Source organism: Brassica rapa, chromosome A07, assembly GCF_000309985.2.
Source record: "Brassica rapa cultivar Chiifu-401-42 chromosome A07, CAAS_Brap_v3.01, whole genome shotgun sequence".
NCBI classification, from domain to species: domain Eukaryota; kingdom Viridiplantae; phylum Streptophyta; class Magnoliopsida; order Brassicales; family Brassicaceae; genus Brassica; species Brassica rapa.
Genome location: NC_024801.2, coordinates 23,861,628 through 23,885,534, shown reverse-complemented (window position 1 = coordinate 23,885,534; position 23,907 = coordinate 23,861,628). Strand labels below are relative to the sequence as shown.

The following is a 23,907-nucleotide window of genomic DNA, read 5'->3' as shown; positions in this document are numbered from 1 at the left end:
CGGTTCACCACAATGAACCGAACCAGAACCAGAACCAAAATCCTCAAACCTTGGTTCTGATGGTATATCAATAAATAGGATTGATTTAACCAAACTGATCAGAATCTGACAAATTCGAGTTATAACATTACAAGATGGCAACAAACGGAACAAATGTGTCAAAGAACAAGCGTGCAACAAGTTGAGTTGTGATTACAGAGAAACAAATGGAACAACCAAAGAGACGCTGAGTATCTGAAATAATCCTTTCTAAGATGAAAAGGATCAAATCAAATACCTCGTTCTGTGGATATATTCTGAGTCTTTCACTAAACACGAAACTACACACAAAGTAGTACCTAGTTTGATCAAAACCTTTGCTAGACAAGCAGAAGCATAGATATGATAGTGTATCTTGAGAGCATCAAGGCATCATTCAAATGATGGAGATAGACATTCATCGACCATCTCCACAAGGTTTGGATTCTCTAGTGCAGCCGCCACACGCTCTTTGTCGTTTAGTTGTTTAGTGACTGCATTTTCCAGAGGAAGAAACTATATAAACAAGCGCACTTGTGCTAATGGGGTTTCAAACAGAAAATGAATCTACTCTTTTGCCGCATCAAGTGCGAATTCATGTTTCATTTGCTATTCCTAGAATCAACTGAAACTTGCTCTGTTACTCTAAGGTCGATTTAATAAAAAAACAAAGACGCAGACAAAGGATATAGATAAAAATTGACATACCTGCAGCCTCAGTTGCGTGAGTACCGGGTGCTACCCTTATATCTATCTGAAAAAAAAAAAAGAATAGTTTCAAAGGATTGAGGCACATAAAACATTGTGTGTGAATTTATAAGGCACACTCTACCCATAGCATATACCAGAGGTTCAAGCTATATTCTCTTAGCAATCATCAGAAACAATAGCAAAGGTTCATTGCCTCAATAACAGATGTTGAAACCATTCTCAGTAAATGCATAAAATCGACTCAAAAGATCATCTTCAAAACACTTAAAAATAAGGAAAAGCATGTACCTTGTAACGAGAAGGAAGGCTTCGCATAAGTTTGACGCGGACACAGAGACCGATAATGGTTGCCATGCTACAATGTTCCACCGTTGGAGTGAATGTAACCCTGAAAAAAAAATGGCATCAGCTCAGCACAAATTGAAAAACTTAAAAATATATAGAATCTAAATCAGAAAAAGTTTCGTTCTTGTAACCTAACACGACTCTTGGTATCATCAACTTCAACAGAATCTTCTGTGAGGACTTTGAGCTGTTCCAGAGAATAAGGATGCTCTGGATCTTTTATATCTCTTATATGATGTGCTGAACAAATGTTAAGTTTGACCTAAAACGATTCAATTTTAGTTCTACATAAGGCTTTGCTATTAGACAAACGAACAAAAAGGATATCGAAAACTTCGAGCTGGTCGATTGCATCTACTGAAAGCTCATCGGTATTGCTGGAATAAGCACGAACATCACGACGCTCTTTAATCTCGTATACGATCGGGTTCTCGTTTATTAGCCCCGAAACCATTTTCTTCCTCCTGCCAACAAAAGTCCAAATCAGAATTGAAAACCCTAAACGGGACAACACAAGAACAAATCGAACATATAAGGAAGAAGCAATCATCGAAGGTTATAATCGTACTCTGGCGCAGAACTTCAATTCGATTAGAGAGAGAGAGAGGAACGTTGATGGGAGACGAAGAAGACGAAACTAAAATGAGAAATAATTAATTTGTTGGGTTCATTGATATTTTTATATGGACACAAATATTGGGCCAGGCCCATTTAACAGGAGTCTCCAGAAGAGTCACGTGGGCTTCTTTGTAGATCGACACGTCATCACCACGTGCTTCCACGTTCCCTTCGTCCCCTTCTCTCTCTGTCTGAAATGATCAAACTCATCTGACGATCGATCGATCATTTGGAAGAAACCATGGCGGAAGAGAAAAGCGGGAAGAAGCAAGTGATGGTGGCGATCGACGAAAGCGATTGCAGCAAGCACGCTCTCCGATGGACGCTCTCGTATCTCAAAGACAGCCTCGCCGATTCCGATATCATCCTCTTCACCGCGCAGCCTCAGCTCGATCTCAGCTCCGTCTACGCTTCCTCTTATGGCGCCGCTCGTAAGTACTCTCCATCTTCCGTTTCTCGGCTATTTAATTTGTTGTCTATGATGAATGTATCGGATACACACGCACGTGCCGTGCACAAGCTGAGTGCTCTCTTCTGTTTTTTTGCAGCGATAGAGCTGATAAACTCAATGCAACAGAACTACAAAAACGCAGCGTTGAATCGGATTGAGGAAGGGACCAAGATTTGTGCTGAGAGCGGGGTTTGTGTTATAACCTCAACACCACTCTCTTTATTAGATCTCAAGTAAAGTACTTGACTTGGCTGTGTAACAGGTTACCCCAAAGAAGGTGATGGAGTTTGGAAACCCTAAAGAAGCGATATGTGATGCTGTTGAGAAGCTTGGTGTTGATTTGCTAATCGTTGGTAGCCATGGCAAAGGGGCACTTGAAAGGTGTGTATAAGAAAGAACATTAAGATGATTCTTGAAAGTTTAAAGATTTTGGAAGATGATAATGTGTGTTTGTGTGTGTGGACAGGACCTTCCTTGGAAGTGTTAGCAATTACTGTGTCAACAAGGCTAAGTGCCCAGTTCTTGTGGTGAGGACAAAGGCTTGAAGAGTTTGAGAACCGCCTTGCTTGCTGTATGTGTGTTGTGTAAACATATTGATAATAATGCTTTGCTTGTATACTACTGTTTTGAAAAAAACTTTGTGAATGGAAATAAATATATTATTGGTTTGATAAATAACGAGCTTTGCTGTGCTCTTCTTTTGTTGTTCCAATAGGTAGATTTATTATCTGACAGGAAACGGTACTTAGTAACAGTCACATGCTAATAAACTCAGCTTCTTCCACCAAAAATCCTGTTTAGTGTAGCTGCTAGTCTCACCCCTCCCTGTGCTAAGCGCTGATACACTACCGGTAGCCGTGAATAGAAGTATTCATCTGTGAAGAATGACATTGTTATGTTCTTGTTAGCTTCTTTACTTTGTGAATCATCACTAGTGTTATGTTTGGTTAGTGGATTCTTTACCTTCTAGAGTATCTCCTTCAGTTACCCCTTTGTATGCCCAGTCACAAGCTGCTTTAATCCCTTCCGATGCATAGCTGCAGAAGAAAGCAAGTGGAAGTTAACATCTGGTTTCTTTCTGACTTGAAGAACAAAGGTACTGTAATGTTTGTATCTGACTTACATGTCTGGGCATTCTGTCTTCCTTGTGCAAATCTCCCACCTATTGACTTGATCTGCCCATTCTGTCTGCATTTCATGGAGTATGTGATCAACAGAGTAAGAAACGCCTTGAGCTATACAGATAAAGAGCAATCTTATCCATTTATAAGTACCGTGATATTCTTGTTGATTGCATCCACCATTCCATCTAGCTCCGAGTTATAGAGATCTGCTTCAGCGGTCTCAATAATGCTGGAATCCCAAATCTGTGTGAATATAAAGATTAGAACTTTTGTAGTATGATATCTAATGTTCAACTTTGTATAGGCCTTTGTCAGACTTTTCTATTTAATTTTGTTTTCTTACATGGTGAAGGTTAGCTTTTCTCGTGTACCAATGCACTTCGATGGTGTTACCTCCTTTGTCCGAAGCAAAAGCCACATGTAGAGGCTGTGCATATTATACAACTATGCTATTTAGACATACCCCAGATATAAAACTCGGTGATCTGGTTCGAGCTTATGATTTATACCTGATGGATGTCACCCATGAAATGAGACAGGAAGAGCAGGGCCTCTGTTAAGTTGTCTGAAAACAAGAAAAAAAGAAGAGAACATGTGAGAGAGATGGAAGATGAAGGAACTGGTGTGGATAAGTTTTGAAGGTACATTGTGGCGTCGATGCAGCTGCAGTGTTGTAGGTAAGAAGCTGTGTGGTATAATTGTAGATGGCTCCTGCAACGCATCTCCCTTTCACTCCATCTTCGTCCTTGCAGTCCCCTTTAAGACCCCAAAACAAACAAACCCCATAACAAAACGTGGTTGAAAATCTTCTCACTTTTATGTTTTGCTGATTATGAAAAAAAAAACTCACTGTTGTATTGGTAGGAACAAACATCAGGAGTGTTGATGTAGTGGAGAGGAGAAGACCAATGGTATCTGAACTTGACATGGTCAGCCCAAACACACAAGCTTGACAGATCTCCTTGTGCAGATTCAGGTAACAGCTCTTTCACTGCCTTGGCTGCAGTTTCATCCAACCTAGCCTGATCATCTCCTTACTTATTAGTTAATATTTTGATAATAAACCGAAACATGAAGACTATAAACAAATCAAGAACCTGAGCGATTTTACAGACGATGGTGTGGCCTTCAATACCCCAGCCGTGGACGTTAGGTGCTGAGTAAAGAAACAAAGCAGTGATGATCATCATTACATGTAGTAACCATATTTGCTTTGCCATTTTAAGAGTTCTTTGAAATGTACTTAGGAGATGGTTGAGTTTTCATATGGCTCTTGTCTATGTATAATGGTGATTGAGAATGAAGATGTAGAAGGAAGTAAATCCGCAGATTTTGATGGGACGAATATGGGTATTGGTGTGAAAAGCTTGTTAAGGTCAAAATTGAGCAATGGGTATATAATATTTTGTAGATACGGAATCTTTTTTTGTTTAAGAAATGAATCCTGTGTGAAATCAAATGGGTTCACGTGGAAACAAATGCTGCTTCGTCCCTCGTGTTTCTTCAGTTGTATCTATGGATCTGTGACATTAATGTAATCATATTCTTTACAGGATATCATTCATTTGTCTTAATATATTTAACATTTAAGTAAAAACATTACGTTAATTGATTTTTAAACTTATAATATACACATAAATGCTATGGCTCCTAAATTGTAAGAAAAAAAATCTCAGTTAAACCAATTTGGTTTCCTAAATCTCGGTTAAGCGAATTGAAACTGGGCAGTTAAACCAATTCGATTTATTTTAAAATGCTTAGTAGATTTGATTGGATGGTTTAGCTTTTCAAACTGAAACCAATTTTCACAACAGAACACGCTTTTCCCGAACTAAAAGCTCCTCTCACACCAAACCTAACCCCATCACTCATTTGTCAAAATTAAAAAAAAAAATAAACATTTCGGATGTTTCAGGTCACCTGCACGGCGGTTCCAGCTATGCCTATGACCGCATCACCGCCCAATCTACTTCGTCGGCAGGTGGTGTTCCCTTATTCGTCAAGGCGATCCTTTACTGTACCTCTCCGGAGCTCAAAACCCAACAAACCTCTCGCAATTCTCGATATCAAAGGTGGCAAAGGGTAATATTGCATCTGATTCAGAATTTAATAGTTAACGATTTTTGTCACAAAAAAAAAAAAAATAGTTAACGATGTTTAAAGATGGGATCAGAATTGCGATATTTCCAAGGACACGTTGTTGTTAAGAGTTTAGTAATCTGAATCTTCAGTTAATAAAATCTTGATATGGCAGCATGCGCGGGTTCCACGAGGTAGAGCTCAAAGTTCGTGATTACGAATTGGATCAGTTTGGTGTTGTCAACAATGCTGTCTACGCTAACTACTGCCAACACGGTAACAATGCTGCTGCTTTTGAACATTTCTTATAGTCAACAAGTGTATTGCTTTCAGAATCCTTTTCTGCATGTTCAAAGTTAAAGAGTCTAAAAAGCATATAGCTCTAAATTCAAAGGGAAGTGGATGATGATGGATCTGTAACTACCCTGTTCTTACCCACTCTTTGTTTCTTGTGTACATACTGAAGCCCGACACGAGTTTCTGGAGAGTATTGGTATCAACTGTGATGAAGTCGCACGTTCTGGCCAAGCCTTAGCGCTTTCTGAGTTGGCTATTAAGTTCCTTGCTCCTTTACGCGTAATCTCCTGATTCCTGCCCCCTCTTCTCCTCCTTGAACGTTCCTTATATTTTATTATCTCAATATTGTTATATTGTATTCAACTCAGTTCATCTGCTTTGAGCACAGAGCGGAGACACGTTTGTGGTGAAAGCGAGGGTTTCAGGGTTATCTGCTGCGCGTATTTACTTTGATCATTTCATCTTCAAACTTCCTAATCTAGAGGTTAACCTCTCATTAAAGCCTTTAATTTTTGTGTTCTTTGGTTGATTGGTTATTCTTTAAATATTGTCTACTGATTTGGAATCATTTGATATATGTATACAAAAAAAAAAGCAGCCTGTCTTAGAAGCAAAAGGAGTAGCTGTATGGCTTGACAACAAGTACCGTCCTGTTCGTATCCCTCCTCACATCCGCTCTAAATTTGTTCAGTTCCAACGCCAAGAAGACGCCGTCTGATTTGTGCCCCCACATTCTCATAATTTTACTGTATTCAATAAGCCCAGTTAATGTTACTAAATGTACCCACTATTAAAGCCCTTATATAATGAAAAATCTATATATATATATTTCCGATAATAAGCTGCATACTTTGGATGTTCATAAGAAAAGACTATACAGACTTGAAAGAAAATACAAAACAGTAGAAAAATACAGCCTTAATGAAGTCTTATGTGTATTTGGTTCAGATTATGCCTAAGGTATGTATGCACAGAGCCTGCCGGTTACATGTCAACACTACAGTTCAGACAACATGTATGTCTCCATACACCACTCCGTGGGGCAAATATGCACCAAGAATCCCAACGACGCCTCACCAAAACATTCCCTTCAACTCGCAACTTCATCGGTTAGGATCCTTCTTCCTACTTAGATTTAACCAATTTACATCACAGGTACATATGACACAGCGCTAACAAATTACTGTATCTTTTAATAATCAACTCAAACTCAAACTTAAATATAAATATAATTTTCGTATTTACATAATAAATTTCAGTAAAATCTAGAGGGATGGTTTGATAATTCAATCGGCCAAACCGATCAGAATTCAAAACCGAACCAGTACATACATAGTCAACGATACAAGATCCAATTAACATGCGTAGATCGTACGGTTCTCGTTAGCTCTCATGAATCACATCTATAAACTAACGGCCCAGATCATAAGAGAGCTCTCGAAGAACTTCACAATTGTATCAGAGATCTCTCTCCTCTCCGCGACTCGAATCGAACACTAACCTCCATGGATCTCTCCTCTCGTTCCTTATGGATCCTCGTCGTCTTCCTCACCATCACCACCTCCTTCGCCGAGATCCGCAAATCCGAGATCCGATCCGATGACCGGCCCATCATCCCCCTCGACGAATTCGGATTCACTCACACAGGCCGCCTCGAGCTCGACGCCTCGAAGATCTCCCTCTCCAACACCAACCCGGACCTCGACCTCTCCAAGGTCGGCTTCTTCCTCTGCACGCGCGACGCCTGGGTGCACGTGATCCAACAACTCGAAGAAGAAGAGATCACGTGCGCTCTCCAATCAGATCTCGTCAAGCACGTGTTCACCTTCAACAAACTCAACAGAAACAGCTCCTTCTCCACCGTCTTCTCCGAGAACGACGCCGATCAGTACTCCCTCGTCTTCGCCAACTGCCTCCGCGACGTCAAAGTCTCCATGGACGTCAGATCCGCCATGTACAACCTCGAGGGGAAGAACGGCGGACGCGACTACCTCTCCGCCGGGAGAACCGTCCTCCCCAAAGTCTACTTCCTCTTCTCCATCATCTACTTCTCCCTCGCCGCCACGTGGATCTACGTCCTCTACAAGAAACGACGCACGGTCTTCGCGATCCATTTCTTCATGCTCGGCGTCGTCGTTTTGAAGGCATCGAACTTATTATGCGAGGCTGAGGATAAGTCTTACATTAAGAAAACTGGAAACGCGCATGGATGGGATGTGTTGTTCTACATCTTTAACTTCCTCAAGGGGATCACTCTCTTTACTCTCATCGTTTTGATAGGAACCGGGTGGTCTTTCTTGAAGCCTTACTTGCAGGACAAGGAAAAGAAAGTGTTGATGATCGTCATACCACTCCAGGTCGTTGCGAATTTCGCGCAGGTGGTTATCGATGAGACGGGACCGTACGGGCAAGACTGGGTCACTTGGAAACAGATCTTTTTGCTTGTTGATGTGGTTTGTTGTTGCGCCGTTTTGTTTCCCATTGTGTGGTCTATTAAGAACTTGCGTGAGGCGGCGAAGACTGATGGAAAGGCTGCTGTGAACTTGGTTAAGTTGACTCTGTTTAGGCATTACTACATTGTGGTTATCTGCTATATCTACTTTACTCGCGTTGTGGTTTATGCGTTGGAGACTATTACCTCTTACAAGTATATGTGGACTAGTGTTGTTGCCAGCGAGTTGGCGACCTTGGCGTTTTATGTTTTCACTGGGTATAAGTTCAGACCTGAGGTGCATAACCCTTACTTTGTTGTTGATGATGATGAGGAAGAGGCTGCAGCTGAGGCGTTGAAGCTTGAAGACGAGTTTGAATTGTAAGAAGCATATACTTTTGTTTGACAGGGTGAGTAAATCAGATCCTTATATGGTAAAACCAGCTTCGCTTTTCTGTTTTTTTTTTTCTTCTTCTTTTTAAATTTATGTTTTTAGAATGCAATACCTATTTTGTTTTTTTTTAATGTGTTGTTAAGACATTTATATAGACTCCGGTGAATGTCTTAACCATTGCATAGTATAATTTTGTATTAATGGTTACATAAAACGCTTGGTGCTTTATACTTATACTGACTCTTTGCTTCTGCTTACCATACGATAAACAAAATGGCCTGATTAGAAAAGTAGGTTAAGCAAGCAAGTAGCTTACAAGTAGACAAACTTTGTGCACATATGCCTTTTGCCTTTGTTGAATCTGTATTACATTCTTTATCCGAAGTGACAGCTCAATGAATTGGTAGAGTTTATGGTTTGTTTGAGAATAGAGATGGAAGAGATTTGATTGAATGGCTGAAGGGCATACACTTGATTTCCGTTTCAAAAAGAAAATAGCACTGATTATACCAAGATTCTAACTGCTAGACTCTTGTCTAAATTGTCTTCCAAGTTATGATCATGGAAGGTCATCCATCATTCAAGTAAAGGATGAAAAGGAAATAACAAAAAGGGTTGGAGAGAGGAGACGTAGGAACAACAAAAATGGTGAGTTTCCTAAATCAATGGTCCACACTCCACACCCAGAGAATAGGCTCCCTACCAAACCAAGATAATAAACTAATTAAATTAAACTTTGGGCTATTTCACGTCATTCCCCCGATTCAATAGGGAGAAGAACACACACTCAATTAATCCTATATATTATGAATTTCTGATGAGCATTCATGATTACGTGAACAAAGACATACAAATTTTTGATGTAACATGTGATGATTCATAATATTGATAGTACATAACGTTACATACGCCTCTTAGTTTTACCAGTAGCTTTAGGGATCTTGTTAATGACTTTAGAGTTGAAGTTATCAAAGAGCTTCTTCATGTTCATCCCGCTTTTACTTGCTGCATAGTTCAGCTCTTCTTCGTATAGCTCATACAGCATCGGTATCGTCTCCAGTCCCACAAATACTTCACCAATAAAATCATACAAACATTTTTAAAAAAAAATTATTTAAGTCAATATGTAGATAAAATCATAAAGACTCACCAATGTATAAGAGCGTCAGAGAGCTGAAATAGTTTCCAACGACTGATAATATCCACAGTGAAACAACGGCCTGAAACAGAACGTGACACAAGTTTTCTATCCAAAAAATCTTGAAATTAATATTTTTTAAAACTTAAAATGTATATATTGATATTTTTACCAAGACTAGGAGTCTAAAGTCTGTTCCACTTGAAACATCATACAGTTTGATGATGAACCAGTTTATCTTGTCGAACAAGAGTCTCCAAGTTGATTCCGAGATCTTTAGATCGTCAATACTTGGTGGTCGCCTGCACGACACGGCGTGTTCTATGAGTGATTGGTTTCATAAAGAAGAACCAAGTGTTAATGTTTTTTTATTACCTCTTGATTAGTTGTGAAGAGCCAATGTAAGACCAAATGAAGAATATGAAGATGGAGATCAAGAGGATCTGGCAGAGGAAAGTGATGAAAGGATATTCAACCACTTCGAATAAGAACCATATCAATGTGAAAACCGCCAAGATTGTTCCTGATTCTTTCTTGTTTTTCCAGAACATTATATCAGCAACTACAACGTTCCAAGAAAATATCGTTCAAAAAAGATGATTAAAGAACAAAGATGAATGTAAATAAAGAAAGAAAGATATGTATGTTACAGTGTCCTCCTCCAAGGTTGTGGTACAGAGATCTTCGCTTTCTTGATGAAGCTCCATATTCATATCCATTAATCGCCATGATTGTTTTGGTTTCGCGTTTTATTTACTAACAACAGTAATCCTTTTTTGTTAGCTAAGCTCCAAGATTCAAATGTTTATATAAGCACATCCTTTTGTTCTTGGATTCATAAAGAAGAAAGCGATTTGAGATTTGGGAAAGGTATGGCTTTAGCATGTTACAAAGCACATCCTTTTATTTTATTATACATGAGTAAACTAGTTTTAGTAGCTTGCCGAGATCGTTCATTACTTGTACTAATGCTCGAATATGTGTTCCAAAAAGTTATCAACATTTTGATCATAGGTCTTTGCTTAACCCCTTTCTCATGCAAGTATATTCCTAGTTGAGGCTAGGAATGTTATCACCGGGACCAATAAAGTAATAATCGACCTAACCTGACCGTTATGACAAGTGGATTTCAACCAAACCTAACCTTTTGGTTATTGGTTCTGGTCGGTATTTAGATTCAACCGATCGACAACATTTCAAAATCACTTAGTTACCGGTTTGGTCCGGTTTGACAGAACAAATTCCGAACCGATGGGATCAAACATATTTTTTTTCCTAAATCGAATTATACTAAATTACACCGGAAATTAGATTTAAAATTAAATCTGGTTCTACCTGAATTTAACAAAAAAAAACTCAATTTGACAGATTTAATATTTTTCTGCAAGAAAAAAACTAATTCAGTTAATACTCTAAAACAAAATTAACGGATAACCAAACTAAAATTTGTCGGTTAGTTCTGGTAATCATCTATAAAATTTTAGAACACCAATAACCAAAATATCGCATTGGTTCGGTCAACCGAATTAGCTAGCATGCCTTAGTTATGGCGTATGAGCCCTGATTGTTAGCATCCTTAGTTAAGTTCAAGTGAGAAGCTAAAGAGCCGAAAGTTTCTCATAAGTAGACATACATAATCCAACATTACATCTAAGGATACAAGTTTATAGTATGAACAATTATAACAACACAACATTTTATACTATTAGTTTATAACCCTGTCTTAAAAAAAAAGAAGCATAGCTATCACAAAACCAAACAGAAGTCCGTTAAACCTTGTCGAAGTCATTGTTCTGCTGCTTTGGAGCATCTGAAGGAGTAGTCATCCCAATACCGTCATTATGATGCTTCTCCCATCCACCAGTGTCAGCCTTGGAATGAGCCAAGTAGTATAAAATGGTTGCAATCAAAGACATGAGAGTAAAAGCAGCTCCAGCAGCAAAGACACCAACGGGTAAGACCGCACACGAAAGCTCTTTTCCTTGGAAGACGCCTTTGCTTTTGGTGTGGTAAGCGTTCTTCGCTGATCCAGCCAATAAACACGCCTCAGCACCTAAAAAGCTTACCCTGTGTAAAGTATGATTTTCACAAAACTAACTCAAGATCTGGAATCATAACTTTCCCTTAGCTCAGATTCAAAATAGAAGAAACTATCACTTCAAAGTTCAAACCTTTATGACTTTGCAAGTTCAGATCTTGGAAGCTAAACAAAGTTTGAATCTTTACTTAAGTGAAGACAAAAGGGAATCGATTTAGAGAGGAAAGGGATGAACTTTACCAAGAGACGACGAAGAAGATAATAGCCCAGACGGTGTAAGAAGTACCAGTAACGAGACCCTTTCCGCAGCAGAGACACTTTGTAACGCCGTTAACCACCGCTTGGCTCACGAGAAGCAGCGCAAACGCCGACATGCCGTACACCGTCGACGCATCTGTTCCGTACCTGCAGAAGGTCTGCTCATCGTACTGGTCCGGCACTGGTACAGCCTAAAGAGAGAGAGAATAAATGATTAAATCGAAAAAATAGAAAGAAAGACAAAGAGAGAGAGTGTGTAAGAGAAGAGTACGGTGCTACGGCGTCGTTCGGCGCCAAAGGCGAATACGAAGGCAAGGAGGTGAAGGGAAGTGACGACGGCGAGGATGGGAACGGAAACCGCCATTGATTTCGTTCTCTGCTCGCTCTCTTCTAATTTCTCTTTGCTCTTTTGTGTCTTTAGTCCTTTTTGGTCAAGTGTGAAGAGACATTAAAGTCTAGGAGTGTCTTGATATTTGTTTTTCCTTTTTAAAAAAATATTTTGTAACATTAATATTTGGACTGATAGCTAACCTGTGACAGTATAAGGGCATCTCCATCCCTACTCCATTTTTTTTTCTAAAATGGAGTAAAAGTGAATATGGAGTAAGGAATGCTCCAACCCAACTCCATATCTCACTCCATAATGAAATTTACTCCATAAATGGAGTAATCTATTTTTTTTTTGTTCATCACTCCATTATGGAGTAGAAAATAGAGTAGGGTTGGAGTAATTTTACTCCATTTTCACTTTTACTCCATTTTGGAGGAAAAAATGGAGTTTTACAATGGAGATGCTCTAACTGTTTTTTTTTTTGTAAAAATATTTTAATAGATAATATTTCTAACGTTTTAAGAAAATTATTTGGATATTTGATAAAACTAAAAGTATGAATAAAAATATAATTAGATTTACTAGTGAATGTTTCAAAATTTGACTTTTTTAATATATCTTATTAAAAATATAATATGAATTTCTGGAAGTTTTAAATTATTTAGAAAACCAAAAAAAAGTTTAAAATTATTTATTTAAATATATTAATATTTGTGTTAATATTTAATTAAATTTTTTTGAAACAGTTTATATTTAATAAATATAAAATATAATTATATTGATACAATAATGATTATTGATCGTAAATGTTAGAGTGTCTCCGTCATTGCTACCTTATCCTTTCAATGTCATTTTGGAAGAGATAAATAATCATCCAAAGTTGGCAAAAGAAAAATAATCATCCAAAGAAGACGCCCATTTGTCATTTTTGGTTTGTGGAGTATAATATAAAAATGCAGCAATCAGAAGAAATTTCTGAAAAGATTCTTCAGGTCGTTTTCTAGGTAGGAGGAGGCTCTCCCTTTTGACAAAGATCAAAATGCTCTGCCGGAATAGCTGGATCACCGCTAAGTTGTCGGCCCCACCGTTTGTCCTTTTACCGGCGATAGCTAGTCCCGGTCACCCATTAGAATATCTATAAGATATTAGCCCGTGTTAAGTACAGGCCCACTGGGCTTCCAAAACTAGATATTTTCACATCTGTCACCCACTACAATTTTCAAAAACAAAATCATACTAATTTCTAGTAATTTTATTTGAATTGACGAATAATAAATTAATAACACGTCCAAGTTTGTATTTTGTAGAAATACCATATTTATTGGGTTCTCATTGTCTGATGAAAATTAGTTGGTAACAACTAATATAGTTATTTTATGGAAAACTGATAAGAGTTATTAATAAATATGCCATTGACCATTACTTTATACCTAATTTAGCATTAAGGTAACATAATTCTGTAGAACTATTAGTCAAATTTGAAAAATGATGTTTATAAGGACATCTTAAAATTGTTTACAATAATAAGACTCCTAAAGCTGGCTTGACTTATTCAGATGAAATATTTCATTTCTATATCTATAATATTTGAATACGGTACATAGCTATTTTTTATACTATAGTCAATTTTAAAATTAAATATTAATAATACAATATACTTATTTTGTATTCTCCATAAAATTTATGATGAATAACAGAGCATTTATTACTTGGTCATAGGCTTTAGATAAGTTGCATATAATGGACAATTTAAATTTAATCAAATTAAAAACATTTGGCCAATTTACGGTACGAAAAATAGTGACCCAAAAAAAATTAAACATAAATGGAATCTCAAAATATATGGTTCTCTCAAGAATCTGAAAATAACATATGAAAATTAGAATCTTCAACATTATTGTACATACATGCATGTATTACATTTGTATAATAAATAAATAAAAAGTACAAAGTCTCCGAACCTCTCCCATTTAAATCTTCTCATGTCCTGCACACCAATAAAACACATGTCATGTAAAAATATCGTCGATCCAATCCAGGTTCTCATCAGAATCATCATCCATATGATTCCCTCCTTCTGTACCCTCCCTTGGATTTGCGGCTTCTATATTTTGATGCTGGCTTGTAGTCGAGGTGAAGGCAAGATCATGGTCGTTGCAAATCGCAGGCAAAGGAACATCTCCCTGAAAAGAATCATAGTTTTCCAACCAAGCGTCCAAGTCGTCCATATCGTTGATGATATCAGTATCAAACGAAATCAGATCTTCAACTGGAATATCACCATTACCTTCCTGGTTAGGAACCAACCCTATCTCGTTGGTATTATTTTCAGGAGGAGCTACATTGTCCAACGCAGCAAAACTTGTTTCACCAGGAACCAAACCCACTTGGTTTATATTGGTTTCAGAAACAGTCAAATCTTCATCAAGAATAGCATAAGTCTCGTCAGAAAAAAACCAGTCCCAATCCATTTGGTTTATATCGGTTTCAAGTGGGGTTTCAATATGACTTGTTTCACCAGAAACCAAACCCAAATGGTTTGATTTAGTTCCATTGAAAACCATATCTTGAGAAAGACCATGATTTTCTCCAAAAGAAACCCTACCCATTTGGTTCATATCTAGTGGGTTCTTATTGGTTTCAAGAACATAGCTAGATGGTTGAGAAGGGTTAGGATTAGATTGAGAAATACAAATCTCAGCAGATTCCTTTTGGAATGCATCTAAATTGGATGCACCAACACTTGGACCTGAAAGGACATGAGAGACATGACTATTAGACCACTATTGCTAACATTATTTGTAGAAGGAACATTATTGTAAGATGAGTTATTATTTGTGGCTGAATGAAAATAATTAACTTTTATTTATGATTTATGTAATAATGTTACCAGAAAGTGTGTGATGCAGACCCAATGCTTCTCCTATATGAAACTTTGGCATTTTGTCCTTCTTCTCAGCAGCAGATCTTTTAAATGAATCTGCATTTGATGAAACAGAACAATATTGACACAAACATGAAATAAAATTATAGAATTATGAAAAGTAACCATATAGCAAGAGAGCACTTACATTGGACAGTGGATAATGAGGAAGATTTTTTCTTTCTCAAGGAACACCACATAGAGTTACTTTCAATGAAATTCTTCGCTAGGTTAGAAGCTTTGAAAGGATATACATAATCTGAAGGATATTCATATGTTTTATCCGTGGATTTCCATTCATTCCTTGTCAATGTTTTGTTAATTATCTCAACTTGAAACTTGTATTTCTACAACAGTCACACAATAAAATGCTATATAAAAGCAGTCGAACAATAGTATATGTTGAAGAAATGTATGTATATATACGTACCTGAAGATAGCTACCAACTTGGCGTTGAGATAAGTTTGAGTCATTCATGATCTCCAATATGGCTTTGGGACGAGACTCTGTAAGATAAAGAGGATAAGAAAAGGTAAAGAAAAATTGGTCAAACATAAAATAATCCTTACTTTTTTCACCCAAGAAGGATATAGCAGCTAAAAACTTCATGTGACGGTCACGAGTCCATACATTCATGCGTGTCTCAACATCTACTATGCTTTTTCCCTTTTGGTACATTTGAGAAAATGTGAATGTTTTGTTGAGTGGTCGTCTTCCTAACAAAGATGACTGACTTGTCCCCTGCCTCTTTATGTGGTCTCTGAAAGCTTTCATCTGCTTCATACGTTCTTCCACAATGTTTTCTCGTTTTTCAGCTAAGTTGATTTTCTCCCACTCTTGCTTTTTATTAGGTAACACAAGTTGAAACATGTTGTCGATGTCATTTTCAGAAATTGGCTTCTTCAGACAATAACATGCTCTTTTTGTCAAAAGATCTGATGTTTCCTTAATGTGTATTTCTGTACCAATCACTTTAACAAAGATATAAAAGTTAGATTCATTTGTTCAAGAAACAGAAGTGGAAAGAGTAAAATAAAAGAAGGATTTATTAAATGGGAAAATTGTTTTTTAGAAAGAAAAAAATGATAACTATGTCCTATTATGCTAATTTATTTTTTGTACCACTTTTTCCTCTAGTACTCTTTAGCATTTTCTAAAATAAATCAAATAAATAGTCTACAAACAAAACAAAATTAAAACAATAGTAACTATTGATGAAAAACGTATATCAAATTATTGATATTTTTTTTCAGTTCTAAAAATGTTTAAATCATAATTTCATATTTTGTTGTACAAAGTGTAGAATTGACATTCTACACAGTAGAAAATGTAATCCAGTTTTTTTATTGAATCTAATATGTTTAGAATATGTGATATACGTAAATAATAGTAATCTAAAAATATTTAGAAAACATATTTTTCGCTTAATTTATCGTTCTAAAATCTGTAGAATCCAGAATCTACCCATTATTATAAATCTAAAACCTGTAGAAATTGGAATCTACATATTACTATAAATCTAAAACTAGTAAAAATCGATTTCAAACATGTTTATTGTGTTCTACATATAGTATAATACATATTCTACGGATAAGAATAATTAGTTCCAAAAATATGGAAATAGAATATTTGAAAATATTCAGTTTCCTTATTTATTAAATCGATTTTTTTAAAAAAATAGTGATTTATGCATATATACTGATTTCTGCTTATAAAATTTTTAAACTAAAAATAAAATATACACAATAAAAATTTATCTAAATATTAACTATTTTTTGGAATTTTTATATAAAATTTTATAAATATTATCATGCTAATAAATATACAAAAATTGATCAGTTAATTTATATTTATTATATATTTTTCAATTAAAAAGTTTTGAATGCTAATAGGAATAATGTGAAATTTTATGTCAATGATTACATAATAATTCTATTATATTTTTATAATAAATTGTTTAATGTAGTATACAATAATTAAAATCTGTTATGAAATTAAGTATAAAGTCCGATGGATTAGAGATTTTTTTATATTATATAAAGCATCCTTGTAAGGAAGAGTAAATATAAATGCAATATCATATATTTTTGGTTTCAAATATTGCATAACAATGAGTGTATAATTCGTTTGTTCAAAAAAATAATGTAAATATTTAGAAATCAAATAAATAAATAATAAAAAGTAAACATATGTTTAATTATTAATAGAACAGTTATATTAGGGTTATTAGTATAATGGCCACTAATCACATGATATGTCCACGACCAAACAAAAATGTTATATTGCAATATTATATATTTTTGGGAATTTTTAATATTTTTTAATTATTTTAGTTAAAAATTATATTTTAATATTTAACAATTGTTTTATTAATTGTAATTTTGAAATTTTAATTGAAATTAAGGGTAATATTGCTATTTTGAAAATATTTAGCTAATAGAACATAAAATATATGAGATTAGTCTTATAGGACATAGTTATCATTTTTTGGCCTAAAAAAACAATTTTTCCTTATTAAATTTACTTACGTATAAGAGGAATTTCTTTGTGGTGCATAGCAGTGAGAAAATCATTTGAGTCGGACAGTTCAACGTTGGCTATAACAAGTCCAATATCTTTTTGTTTTTCGATCACCAATATAGCCTCGCTTGCTCCATTCACAGTCATAACATCTAATATATAAATTGATTTACAATGCAACAAATGAAAAATGTAACATATCCAATGAAACAATTTTGAATAATATAGAACTATGTGAATGAAAATTATCAATACTAATGTAAATGATTATAATAAGGAAAATTTTAAAGAATGGTTGGTTTTACCTTTATGCGATCGTTGTTTAAGCATTGGAATGAGAGATGCGACTGATGCAGCATCGTGGTCGATGAGCAGAATAACACCAGTGCTTTCAGGAATAATGTTTTTGGTCAAATTTACCATGTTTTCAGCCATTTCTCGAGAGAGTTTGTTTAAAATATATGAGAGTTTTAAATGTATATCGAGTTGCCAAAGAAAGAGATCCAACAAATGAATATATATAGAAGAAGAATAGAAAAGTGGACCCAACAAGATCACAAATTGCAAAAAAAACAATCCAAGAATAAAGTATTTAACTTTTTATCTCGATATATCTAATTATATAATTTGACCCTTAAAAACATTTATATAATAGAAAGTATCTAGGTTAAAAGACAATTTCTCAAAAAACTTGTCTCGATGGTCAATTTTATTTTAATAGTAATAACGAATAAATTTATAATTAGTTTCTTTTTAATTACATTGAATAAGATTAAAAATGGAAATAGTATAATTCATTTGACTGTCATAATTTAAGAATATTTTAATTTACCATTTACCGACGTCGATATTTATATCGTTACTATTTTAAAATATTTTGACCTGAAAATATATTGGTCATATACTCTTTATATAATACTTAGGATTATTATTAATTATTGTTGACCTAGTAAACATATAATTACTTTTATGTATAATAGTCTTTCACAAAGACATTAACAATGTTAGAATTTATTTATAAGATTTACTTAAATTCTAAGTAACAATTTCTTACGATGGAATGAAAATATAAATTATCATTTTTTCTGAAATTAAAAATTTACAATATTTGAATAATTTAATTTAAATATTATATAAATTTTTATATAAGACAGTAATAGTTTTAGTATTGGTTTTCTTAAAATATGAGAGTTTGAAAGGTATATCGAGTTGTAAATGAAAAAAATGACAAATAAATATATAGAAAAATAATAAAAAATAGATCTAAAAATTAATAAATAAAAATATCCAAACAAAAATATCTAAAATTTTACGATATATTTAAATTTATAATTTGAACCGTTATATATATATAAATATCAAAAACCATCTAACTTTAAATATTTTTTTAGAAGCTTGTCTCGATGGTCAATTTAATTTTAATAGTAATATAATTAGTTTTTTCTTACTGATATTTAATTAAACTAAAAGTTTTTGGAAATAGTATAACTCCTTTGAATGTCATAGTTTCGGAATACTTACAATTTAACATTTTTCTACTTAGCAATATAGATATATAGTCATATTGTTACTACATTTTAAACATTTGACCTGCAAATATATTGTTCCTATATTTTTAATATGATATTTAGGAGACTTATTAATTATTATTGACCTAGTAAACATATAATTACTTTTTAAAACATTAACAACATTAAACTTTTATTTTAAAGATTTATTTAAAATATAAATAATATTTTATCCTGGAGTAAAAATGTAAATTCTATGGATTGTTTTGAAAGTATAAAAATGTAATATTTTAAATAATTTAATTTAAATATTATATAGCTTGTTATTTAAAGTCAATAATTGTTTTGGTATTGTTTTGCTTTACAGTTTCATCATTACCATATTGTGATTGATTGACTTTATTTAAAATATGGTGAGAAATATATGACTAGTCAACTTAAAGCTCTTAATTAACTTTCATGCTCATTATGAAATTCAAAAGAATGAAAGTAGGAATAGGAATAAAATTCATTTTTGTATGCATGGCTTGAATGTAAGCTAAAATTTACTACAAAGTTGTTAAATTTCTAAATTAAGTCATTAAGATTGTGATGTTGTATAACGTATAGTATAACTAATGCTCTCGTGAATTCATAATCGATGCCGATGGTGGACAAATGCAACACTAGTAGACAACATCAACACATTGTCCCCTGCATTCTCGTTCAAACTAAGCCCAAGCCCATTAATATTTTTTTTTTTTGACACCCATAGGAAAATTGCATCCTATTACACAAAACCCCAAATTAGCTAACTAACCAAAATCCCATTTTCTCTCTTCCATCACCTTTTTTTTTTTTTTTTTTTTTTGGCTCAACTTCAACATTCATTTCACAAAGCATTGGTACAAAGATTTAACCCCACTAGAGATTATACCACATAATACAATGAAGCAGTCTAGTTCCACCCTGAATCACTAAGTTGGATCCAACGTAACCTAACGTGCATCATGTATTTTTTAACCACAATGGAATTGAATTCACTCCACGACACGAAGTGAACCAACCCTTTAACCTCCTAAAATTCGACCTCAAATACAAGATAACTCAACACACAATTGACCTGAAACCTATACGGGATTATCATTCCTTGTTCAAGCTGTTAGCATCCATGGAATAAGCTTGACGTTCTTGTACCAACAGGCCAACACCAAGAGGCGCGTTCCCGTATTGTCCCGAGTCCGTTGGGTTCATTATCTCAAACTCTCAGCCGAGAAGCCGGACATGGAGACCGGAATGAAAACTCGGGCTTCAGCAGCTTACACGTGAGCCGGTTCAACAAATCTTCGCTTCAGAGGGTGTGGAGCTCGTACCACCGGATCGAGACAGAACATCAATTCCGGCGCCGGGATGTAGATCTCCGCCACGTACACCGTCAGGGCTCACGTCTCTGGTTGACAACGCCGTCGCCGTAAAGACCCCGTACATGTTGACTCCGAGAACCGGAGGACAAACCCATCTTCTGCTGACCATAGATTTACTTCTCTGGGAGTCTCACCGCCGCTTAGGAGAGGACTTCCGCTCTGGAAGAGGTGTCTGACCGCTACACGCGCCGCCGCTGAGGAAGGAGACGCCGTAGATCTTGAAAAGGAAAATTAGATCTGGCGGCCTTCACCCTAAAAGCCGACTCGTTCCCTTTCCGTCATCCCTAGAGCCTCGCCGTTACTCCGAAAGAAGCCAGAGACAGACGCCGTCAAACCCTAAAAGGGAGATTTTTCGTCCTGGTCTCGACAGCTCAGAGCTCACAGCAAAAAGACAGAGGGAGTTACGGCCAGGGAAGGAGCAAAAGAGAAAAACGAGTTAAGGGAGGAGAGAAAGCCTCCGGCTCCGGCGGCCGCCGAGCCGGAGCTAGGGTTTTAAGATCTGTTTTTTAGAGAGAGGTAGGAGCGTCTGTTTCTCTCTCTGCTTGGTAAGCCTCTTCCATCACCTTCTTATGTCTCTCTACTCTCACTCTATGAATCTAATTTTAGTTTTTTTTTTTTTTTTGCTATTTCAAAAATTCTCCCTTAATTTAAAGGACTACATGTTTTAGCCTTCGTGAATGCACATGATCCAGATGAGTGGCATATTTACATTGGTTATCGAAAACCTCTCATTTAGAGATATACAAGAAAAAAGCTTAGAACTTCTACTGTGTAATGAACAAAACAATCATCTTAACAACCGTAGAATGCTCCTCGGATTTCAAAGTCTCAGAATAAGCAATGTTCAAACAAGTACCCCACTTATAGTCACAAAACACGCTCTTAAGAATGCAACATTATTCACTTCCTTTTACCAATATGCTATTTGCCAAATCCTTTGAATAGCTACCAATATCTCTATAGGGCAAGTATAGTACTGTTCAATTATAGGTATATACGGTCCAAGCCTTCTGTTTTTCATTTTACCTTTGGTCATTTAACCAGCTTGAAGGAGGACTTGTTGTTGGGTTTGCAACCAGCGGCCATGAGTTTCTCTTGCTCAGATAGTGAGTGGCGGAAGTGGCAACGGTGGCCGTAAGGACAGATGTCACCAGCAAGAACCATTCTGCAAACTTCAGTCTTGTAACGAGGATGGCGGATCACTGGGCGGAGTTCTTTAATGCCGTGAGCGAACTGGCAGTGGTCACCGTATGGGCATGTCCCTGTCTCTTGCCACTTGTTGCAGAGCTCTGTCTTTGTCATCCCTTGATTGTACACCTCCACTTCTATCTCCTCCTCTTCTTCTTTCTTCCCTCCTCGCACATACACCCTTTGCTGCAATTTCCATTAATTCATTTACATCTTTAGTTCAAATAACACAGAGGAACAGAGGATTGTGGTACTTTTCATAAAAAAGAATCATCTACGCAGCTTAGACTCAACAGTTAAACCGTTCATACATCGACTCTAACTAAAGCCTCCTCTCATAAATACAATTTTTACTGCATTTTACTCAATCATGGCCCTTCATTCATCACCATTACTCTCTACATCTCTAGTTCAACGAAAGCAGAGGAACAGAGGACTGAGGTATCAGAACATGCAGCTCAGATTCAATAGCTAAGCAACATCTATAGTGTTTCAATGACTACCTGTTTCTCAAAACACTAAACCATAATCACTAGTTAAAGACTCTTCCGAGATGTACTGGTTCCTGCATTTCATTTCAGTCATTCATGGTTCTTCATTCATCACTATTACTCTTAACATCTATATAGTTCAGCCTTCTAAGAACAGCATCAATACAGTTCTTTTGTTTCTTTCTTCTACTCAAAGAATCTAAATCATAAACTCAGTTGAACGAATGTTTCTAAATAATCTTGTACCAACACCAACAAATAAACTTAGTCAAATTCAAAAGCTAATCAACCCTGTAGTCTCAATGATTCCTGTAATCAACTCTAACGATCAAGATTCAAGAAAGCAAAGAAGAGATTAGTTACCGTCGTACTGAGTTGTTGACCACAAGCTCCAGGCTTAGCTACGGCTCCACGAGGTTTTCCACATTGAGCAGCGGCGCCACCACAAACACCTTGGCTCGACTTAGAGTAACCGCTGGATCTCACGGAGATGCTCTTCGGCAGCGACGAACGGTTCAGATCCTCACTCGCAATCACGCTCGTCGGACTCTCATCGCTGACGTCATCTCGATTAACCGCGCGGTTCTGATTCTCCGCGTCCTCGGCGCCGCGATTATTCCCTCCTCCGATCGAAAGATTGCTAAGCATCCGAAACGGAACCCTATCGTAGCCGAATCGGTTCTGGATAGAGGATCTGATCAGCTGGTCGAGCTCCTTCTTGAGGTGGAGATTCATCGAGCGCAGCTCCGTGTTCTCGAGACGCAGCACTTCCGCTTCGAGCGACGCCTCGTGGAGGCGCGTGTAGCACAACGCCTCTCGGTTCACCATATCTTGGCGCTGCTGCATCACGCTGCGGCTGGAGTGGTAGAGCTGAGAAGGTTCGCCGTGAGAGTTGACGATTCCAACGGCGGAGGTGCCGCTGTAACTAAACGGCGCCGTTTCGTTTTCCATCGTTCCTCAGCGATTCTGTAATTGGTAATCAAAGATTCAGATTATCACAAAATCGCGGAAAATTACAGGAAAGAACATCAGATCTAGTGGATAATCGAATTTATATGATGGAGAAAAGAAAATTGACGGTTAGAGATTGACCTGGAGTCGAGAAACTGGAGAAAGTGCCGAGAAAATTGAGAGGAAACTTTCTTGCTCGAGAAAGGGAGAAGCTGCAGGTATTTATAGTGGCCTCTTGGAGGGAAGTTATTATGGAGATGGATTTTCGCATTTTAAAAAATAATTATTTAATTAAAAAGTAAAAATAAGGCGGTTGTTAGAAGTAACTAACAGAAAGATTCACCTCTGGTAAAAAAAAGAGGAAGCAAGCACCGAACCACAGTGCTTTGAGTCTTAAGCTAGATTTAAGTTTATGCCACTAATTTTGACCATTTTCATGTAAATAATATATAATATTGGATGTTGATAGTAAGAGCAAAGTGTACTTTTTGATGATAATAATTAGGAAGAAGCCATAGTAGCTGGAGATACTAATAACCAAGGCCCAGTGATGGTTAGAGAATCATTTGTTTCAACTAATTGCTTGTTTCTGAAGATTATTTCGAGGGTTAAGATTGGTCTTTTTACTAAAAAATAATATTACTTCTGCAATTTGATTGGTTTATATAAAAAACTTTAAAATTGAAAAG

General features: G+C 36.0%; 9 protein-coding genes across 11 annotated transcripts; 3 read left to right on the top strand and 6 right to left on the bottom strand.

The window, feature by feature from the left end:
- Positions 1-67: 67 nt before the first annotated feature.
- Positions 68-1,737, bottom strand: LOC103831244 (protein AE7). Of its 2 annotated transcripts, none has more exons than XM_009107128.3 (6): positions 1,643-1,737; positions 1,402-1,538; positions 1,206-1,311; positions 1,018-1,117; positions 727-772; positions 68-512 (listed from the first exon to the last, which is right to left on the bottom strand). In XM_009107128.3, exons 2-6 carry the CDS (start codon positions 1,526-1,528, stop codon positions 412-414), a joined length of 480 nt encoding a protein of 159 aa, XP_009105376.1. In that variant the 5' UTR covers positions 1,529-1,538; positions 1,643-1,737; the 3' UTR covers positions 68-411. The 2 variants fall into 2 exon arrangements, with proteins under 2 accessions (XP_009105376.1, XP_033130275.1); XM_033274384.1 differs by having other exon boundaries at positions 1,402-1,547; positions 1,588-1,694.
- A 119-nt stretch (positions 1,738-1,856) lies between these two features.
- LOC103831242 (universal stress protein A-like protein) lies at positions 1,857-2,837 on the top strand. The gene is made up of 4 exons (XM_009107126.3): positions 1,857-2,123; positions 2,241-2,332; positions 2,406-2,524; positions 2,610-2,837. Exons 1-4 carry the CDS (start codon positions 1,934-1,936, stop codon positions 2,686-2,688), a joined length of 480 nt encoding a protein of 159 aa, XP_009105374.1. The 5' UTR covers positions 1,857-1,933; the 3' UTR covers positions 2,689-2,837.
- On the bottom strand, positions 2,787-4,798 carry LOC103831243 (endonuclease 2). The gene is made up of 9 exons (XM_009107127.3): positions 4,365-4,798; positions 4,118-4,289; positions 3,913-4,023; positions 3,777-3,832; positions 3,611-3,694; positions 3,418-3,510; positions 3,267-3,331; positions 3,107-3,180; positions 2,787-3,018 (listed from the first exon to the last, which is right to left on the bottom strand). Exons 1-9 carry the CDS (start codon positions 4,485-4,487, stop codon positions 2,915-2,917), a joined length of 882 nt encoding a protein of 293 aa, XP_009105375.1. The 5' UTR covers positions 4,488-4,798; the 3' UTR covers positions 2,787-2,914.
- A 241-nt stretch (positions 4,799-5,039) lies between these two features.
- Positions 5,040-6,490, top strand: LOC103831241 (acyl-acyl carrier protein thioesterase ATL3, chloroplastic). 2 transcript variants are annotated; one of them, XM_009107124.3, is made up of 5 exons: positions 5,040-5,349; positions 5,522-5,622; positions 5,813-5,922; positions 6,032-6,127; positions 6,239-6,490. In XM_009107124.3, exons 1-5 carry the CDS (start codon positions 5,174-5,176, stop codon positions 6,359-6,361), a joined length of 606 nt encoding a protein of 201 aa, XP_009105372.1. In that variant the 5' UTR covers positions 5,040-5,173; the 3' UTR covers positions 6,362-6,490. The 2 variants fall into 2 exon arrangements, with proteins under 2 accessions (XP_009105372.1, XP_009105373.1); XM_009107125.3 differs by having other exon boundaries at positions 5,049-5,349; positions 6,242-6,490.
- Positions 6,491-6,917: 427 nt separating this feature from the next.
- Positions 6,918-8,725, top strand: LOC103831240 (protein CANDIDATE G-PROTEIN COUPLED RECEPTOR 7-like). The gene has a single exon (XM_009107123.3). The coding sequence runs from the start codon at positions 7,149-7,151 to the stop codon at positions 8,457-8,459; it is 1,311 nt and encodes a 436-aa protein (XP_009105371.1). The 5' UTR covers positions 6,918-7,148; the 3' UTR covers positions 8,460-8,725.
- On the bottom strand, positions 8,532-10,973 carry LOC103831239 (reticulon-like protein B14). Its single transcript, XM_009107122.3, has 5 exons — positions 10,257-10,973; positions 9,982-10,168; positions 9,779-9,908; positions 9,619-9,688; positions 8,532-9,539 (listed from the first exon to the last, which is right to left on the bottom strand). Exons 1-5 carry the CDS (start codon positions 10,333-10,335, stop codon positions 9,370-9,372), a joined length of 636 nt encoding a protein of 211 aa, XP_009105370.1. The 5' UTR covers positions 10,336-10,973; the 3' UTR covers positions 8,532-9,369.
- Positions 10,974-11,201: 228 nt separating this feature from the next.
- Positions 11,202-12,423, bottom strand: LOC103831238. The gene is made up of 3 exons (XM_009107120.3): positions 12,174-12,423; positions 11,885-12,093; positions 11,202-11,673 (listed from the first exon to the last, which is right to left on the bottom strand). The coding sequence occupies exons 1-3, from the start codon at positions 12,264-12,266 to the stop codon at positions 11,376-11,378; spliced, it is 600 nt and encodes a 199-aa protein (XP_009105368.1). The 5' UTR covers positions 12,267-12,423; the 3' UTR covers positions 11,202-11,375.
- Positions 12,424-12,809: 386 nt separating this feature from the next.
- LOC103831237 (putative two-component response regulator-like APRR6) lies at positions 12,810-19,481 on the bottom strand. The gene is given in 8 exon segments (XM_033276041.1): positions 12,810-15,016; positions 15,076-15,114; positions 15,116-15,213; positions 15,305-15,503; positions 15,587-15,663; positions 15,727-16,128; positions 17,686-17,829; positions 17,983-19,481. Coding segments are annotated over 8 exon segments (1,863 nt in total). The 5' UTR covers positions 18,113-19,481; the 3' UTR covers positions 12,810-14,242.
- A 1,781-nt stretch (positions 19,482-21,262) lies between these two features.
- Positions 21,263-23,445, bottom strand: LOC103831236 (zinc finger CCCH domain-containing protein 15). Its single transcript, XM_009107118.3, has 3 exons — positions 23,360-23,445; positions 22,631-23,233; positions 21,263-21,962 (listed from the first exon to the last, which is right to left on the bottom strand). The coding sequence occupies exons 2-3, from the start codon at positions 23,216-23,218 to the stop codon at positions 21,621-21,623; spliced, it is 930 nt and encodes a 309-aa protein (XP_009105366.1). The 5' UTR covers positions 23,219-23,233; positions 23,360-23,445; the 3' UTR covers positions 21,263-21,620.
- Positions 23,446-23,907: the final 462 nt, after the last annotated feature.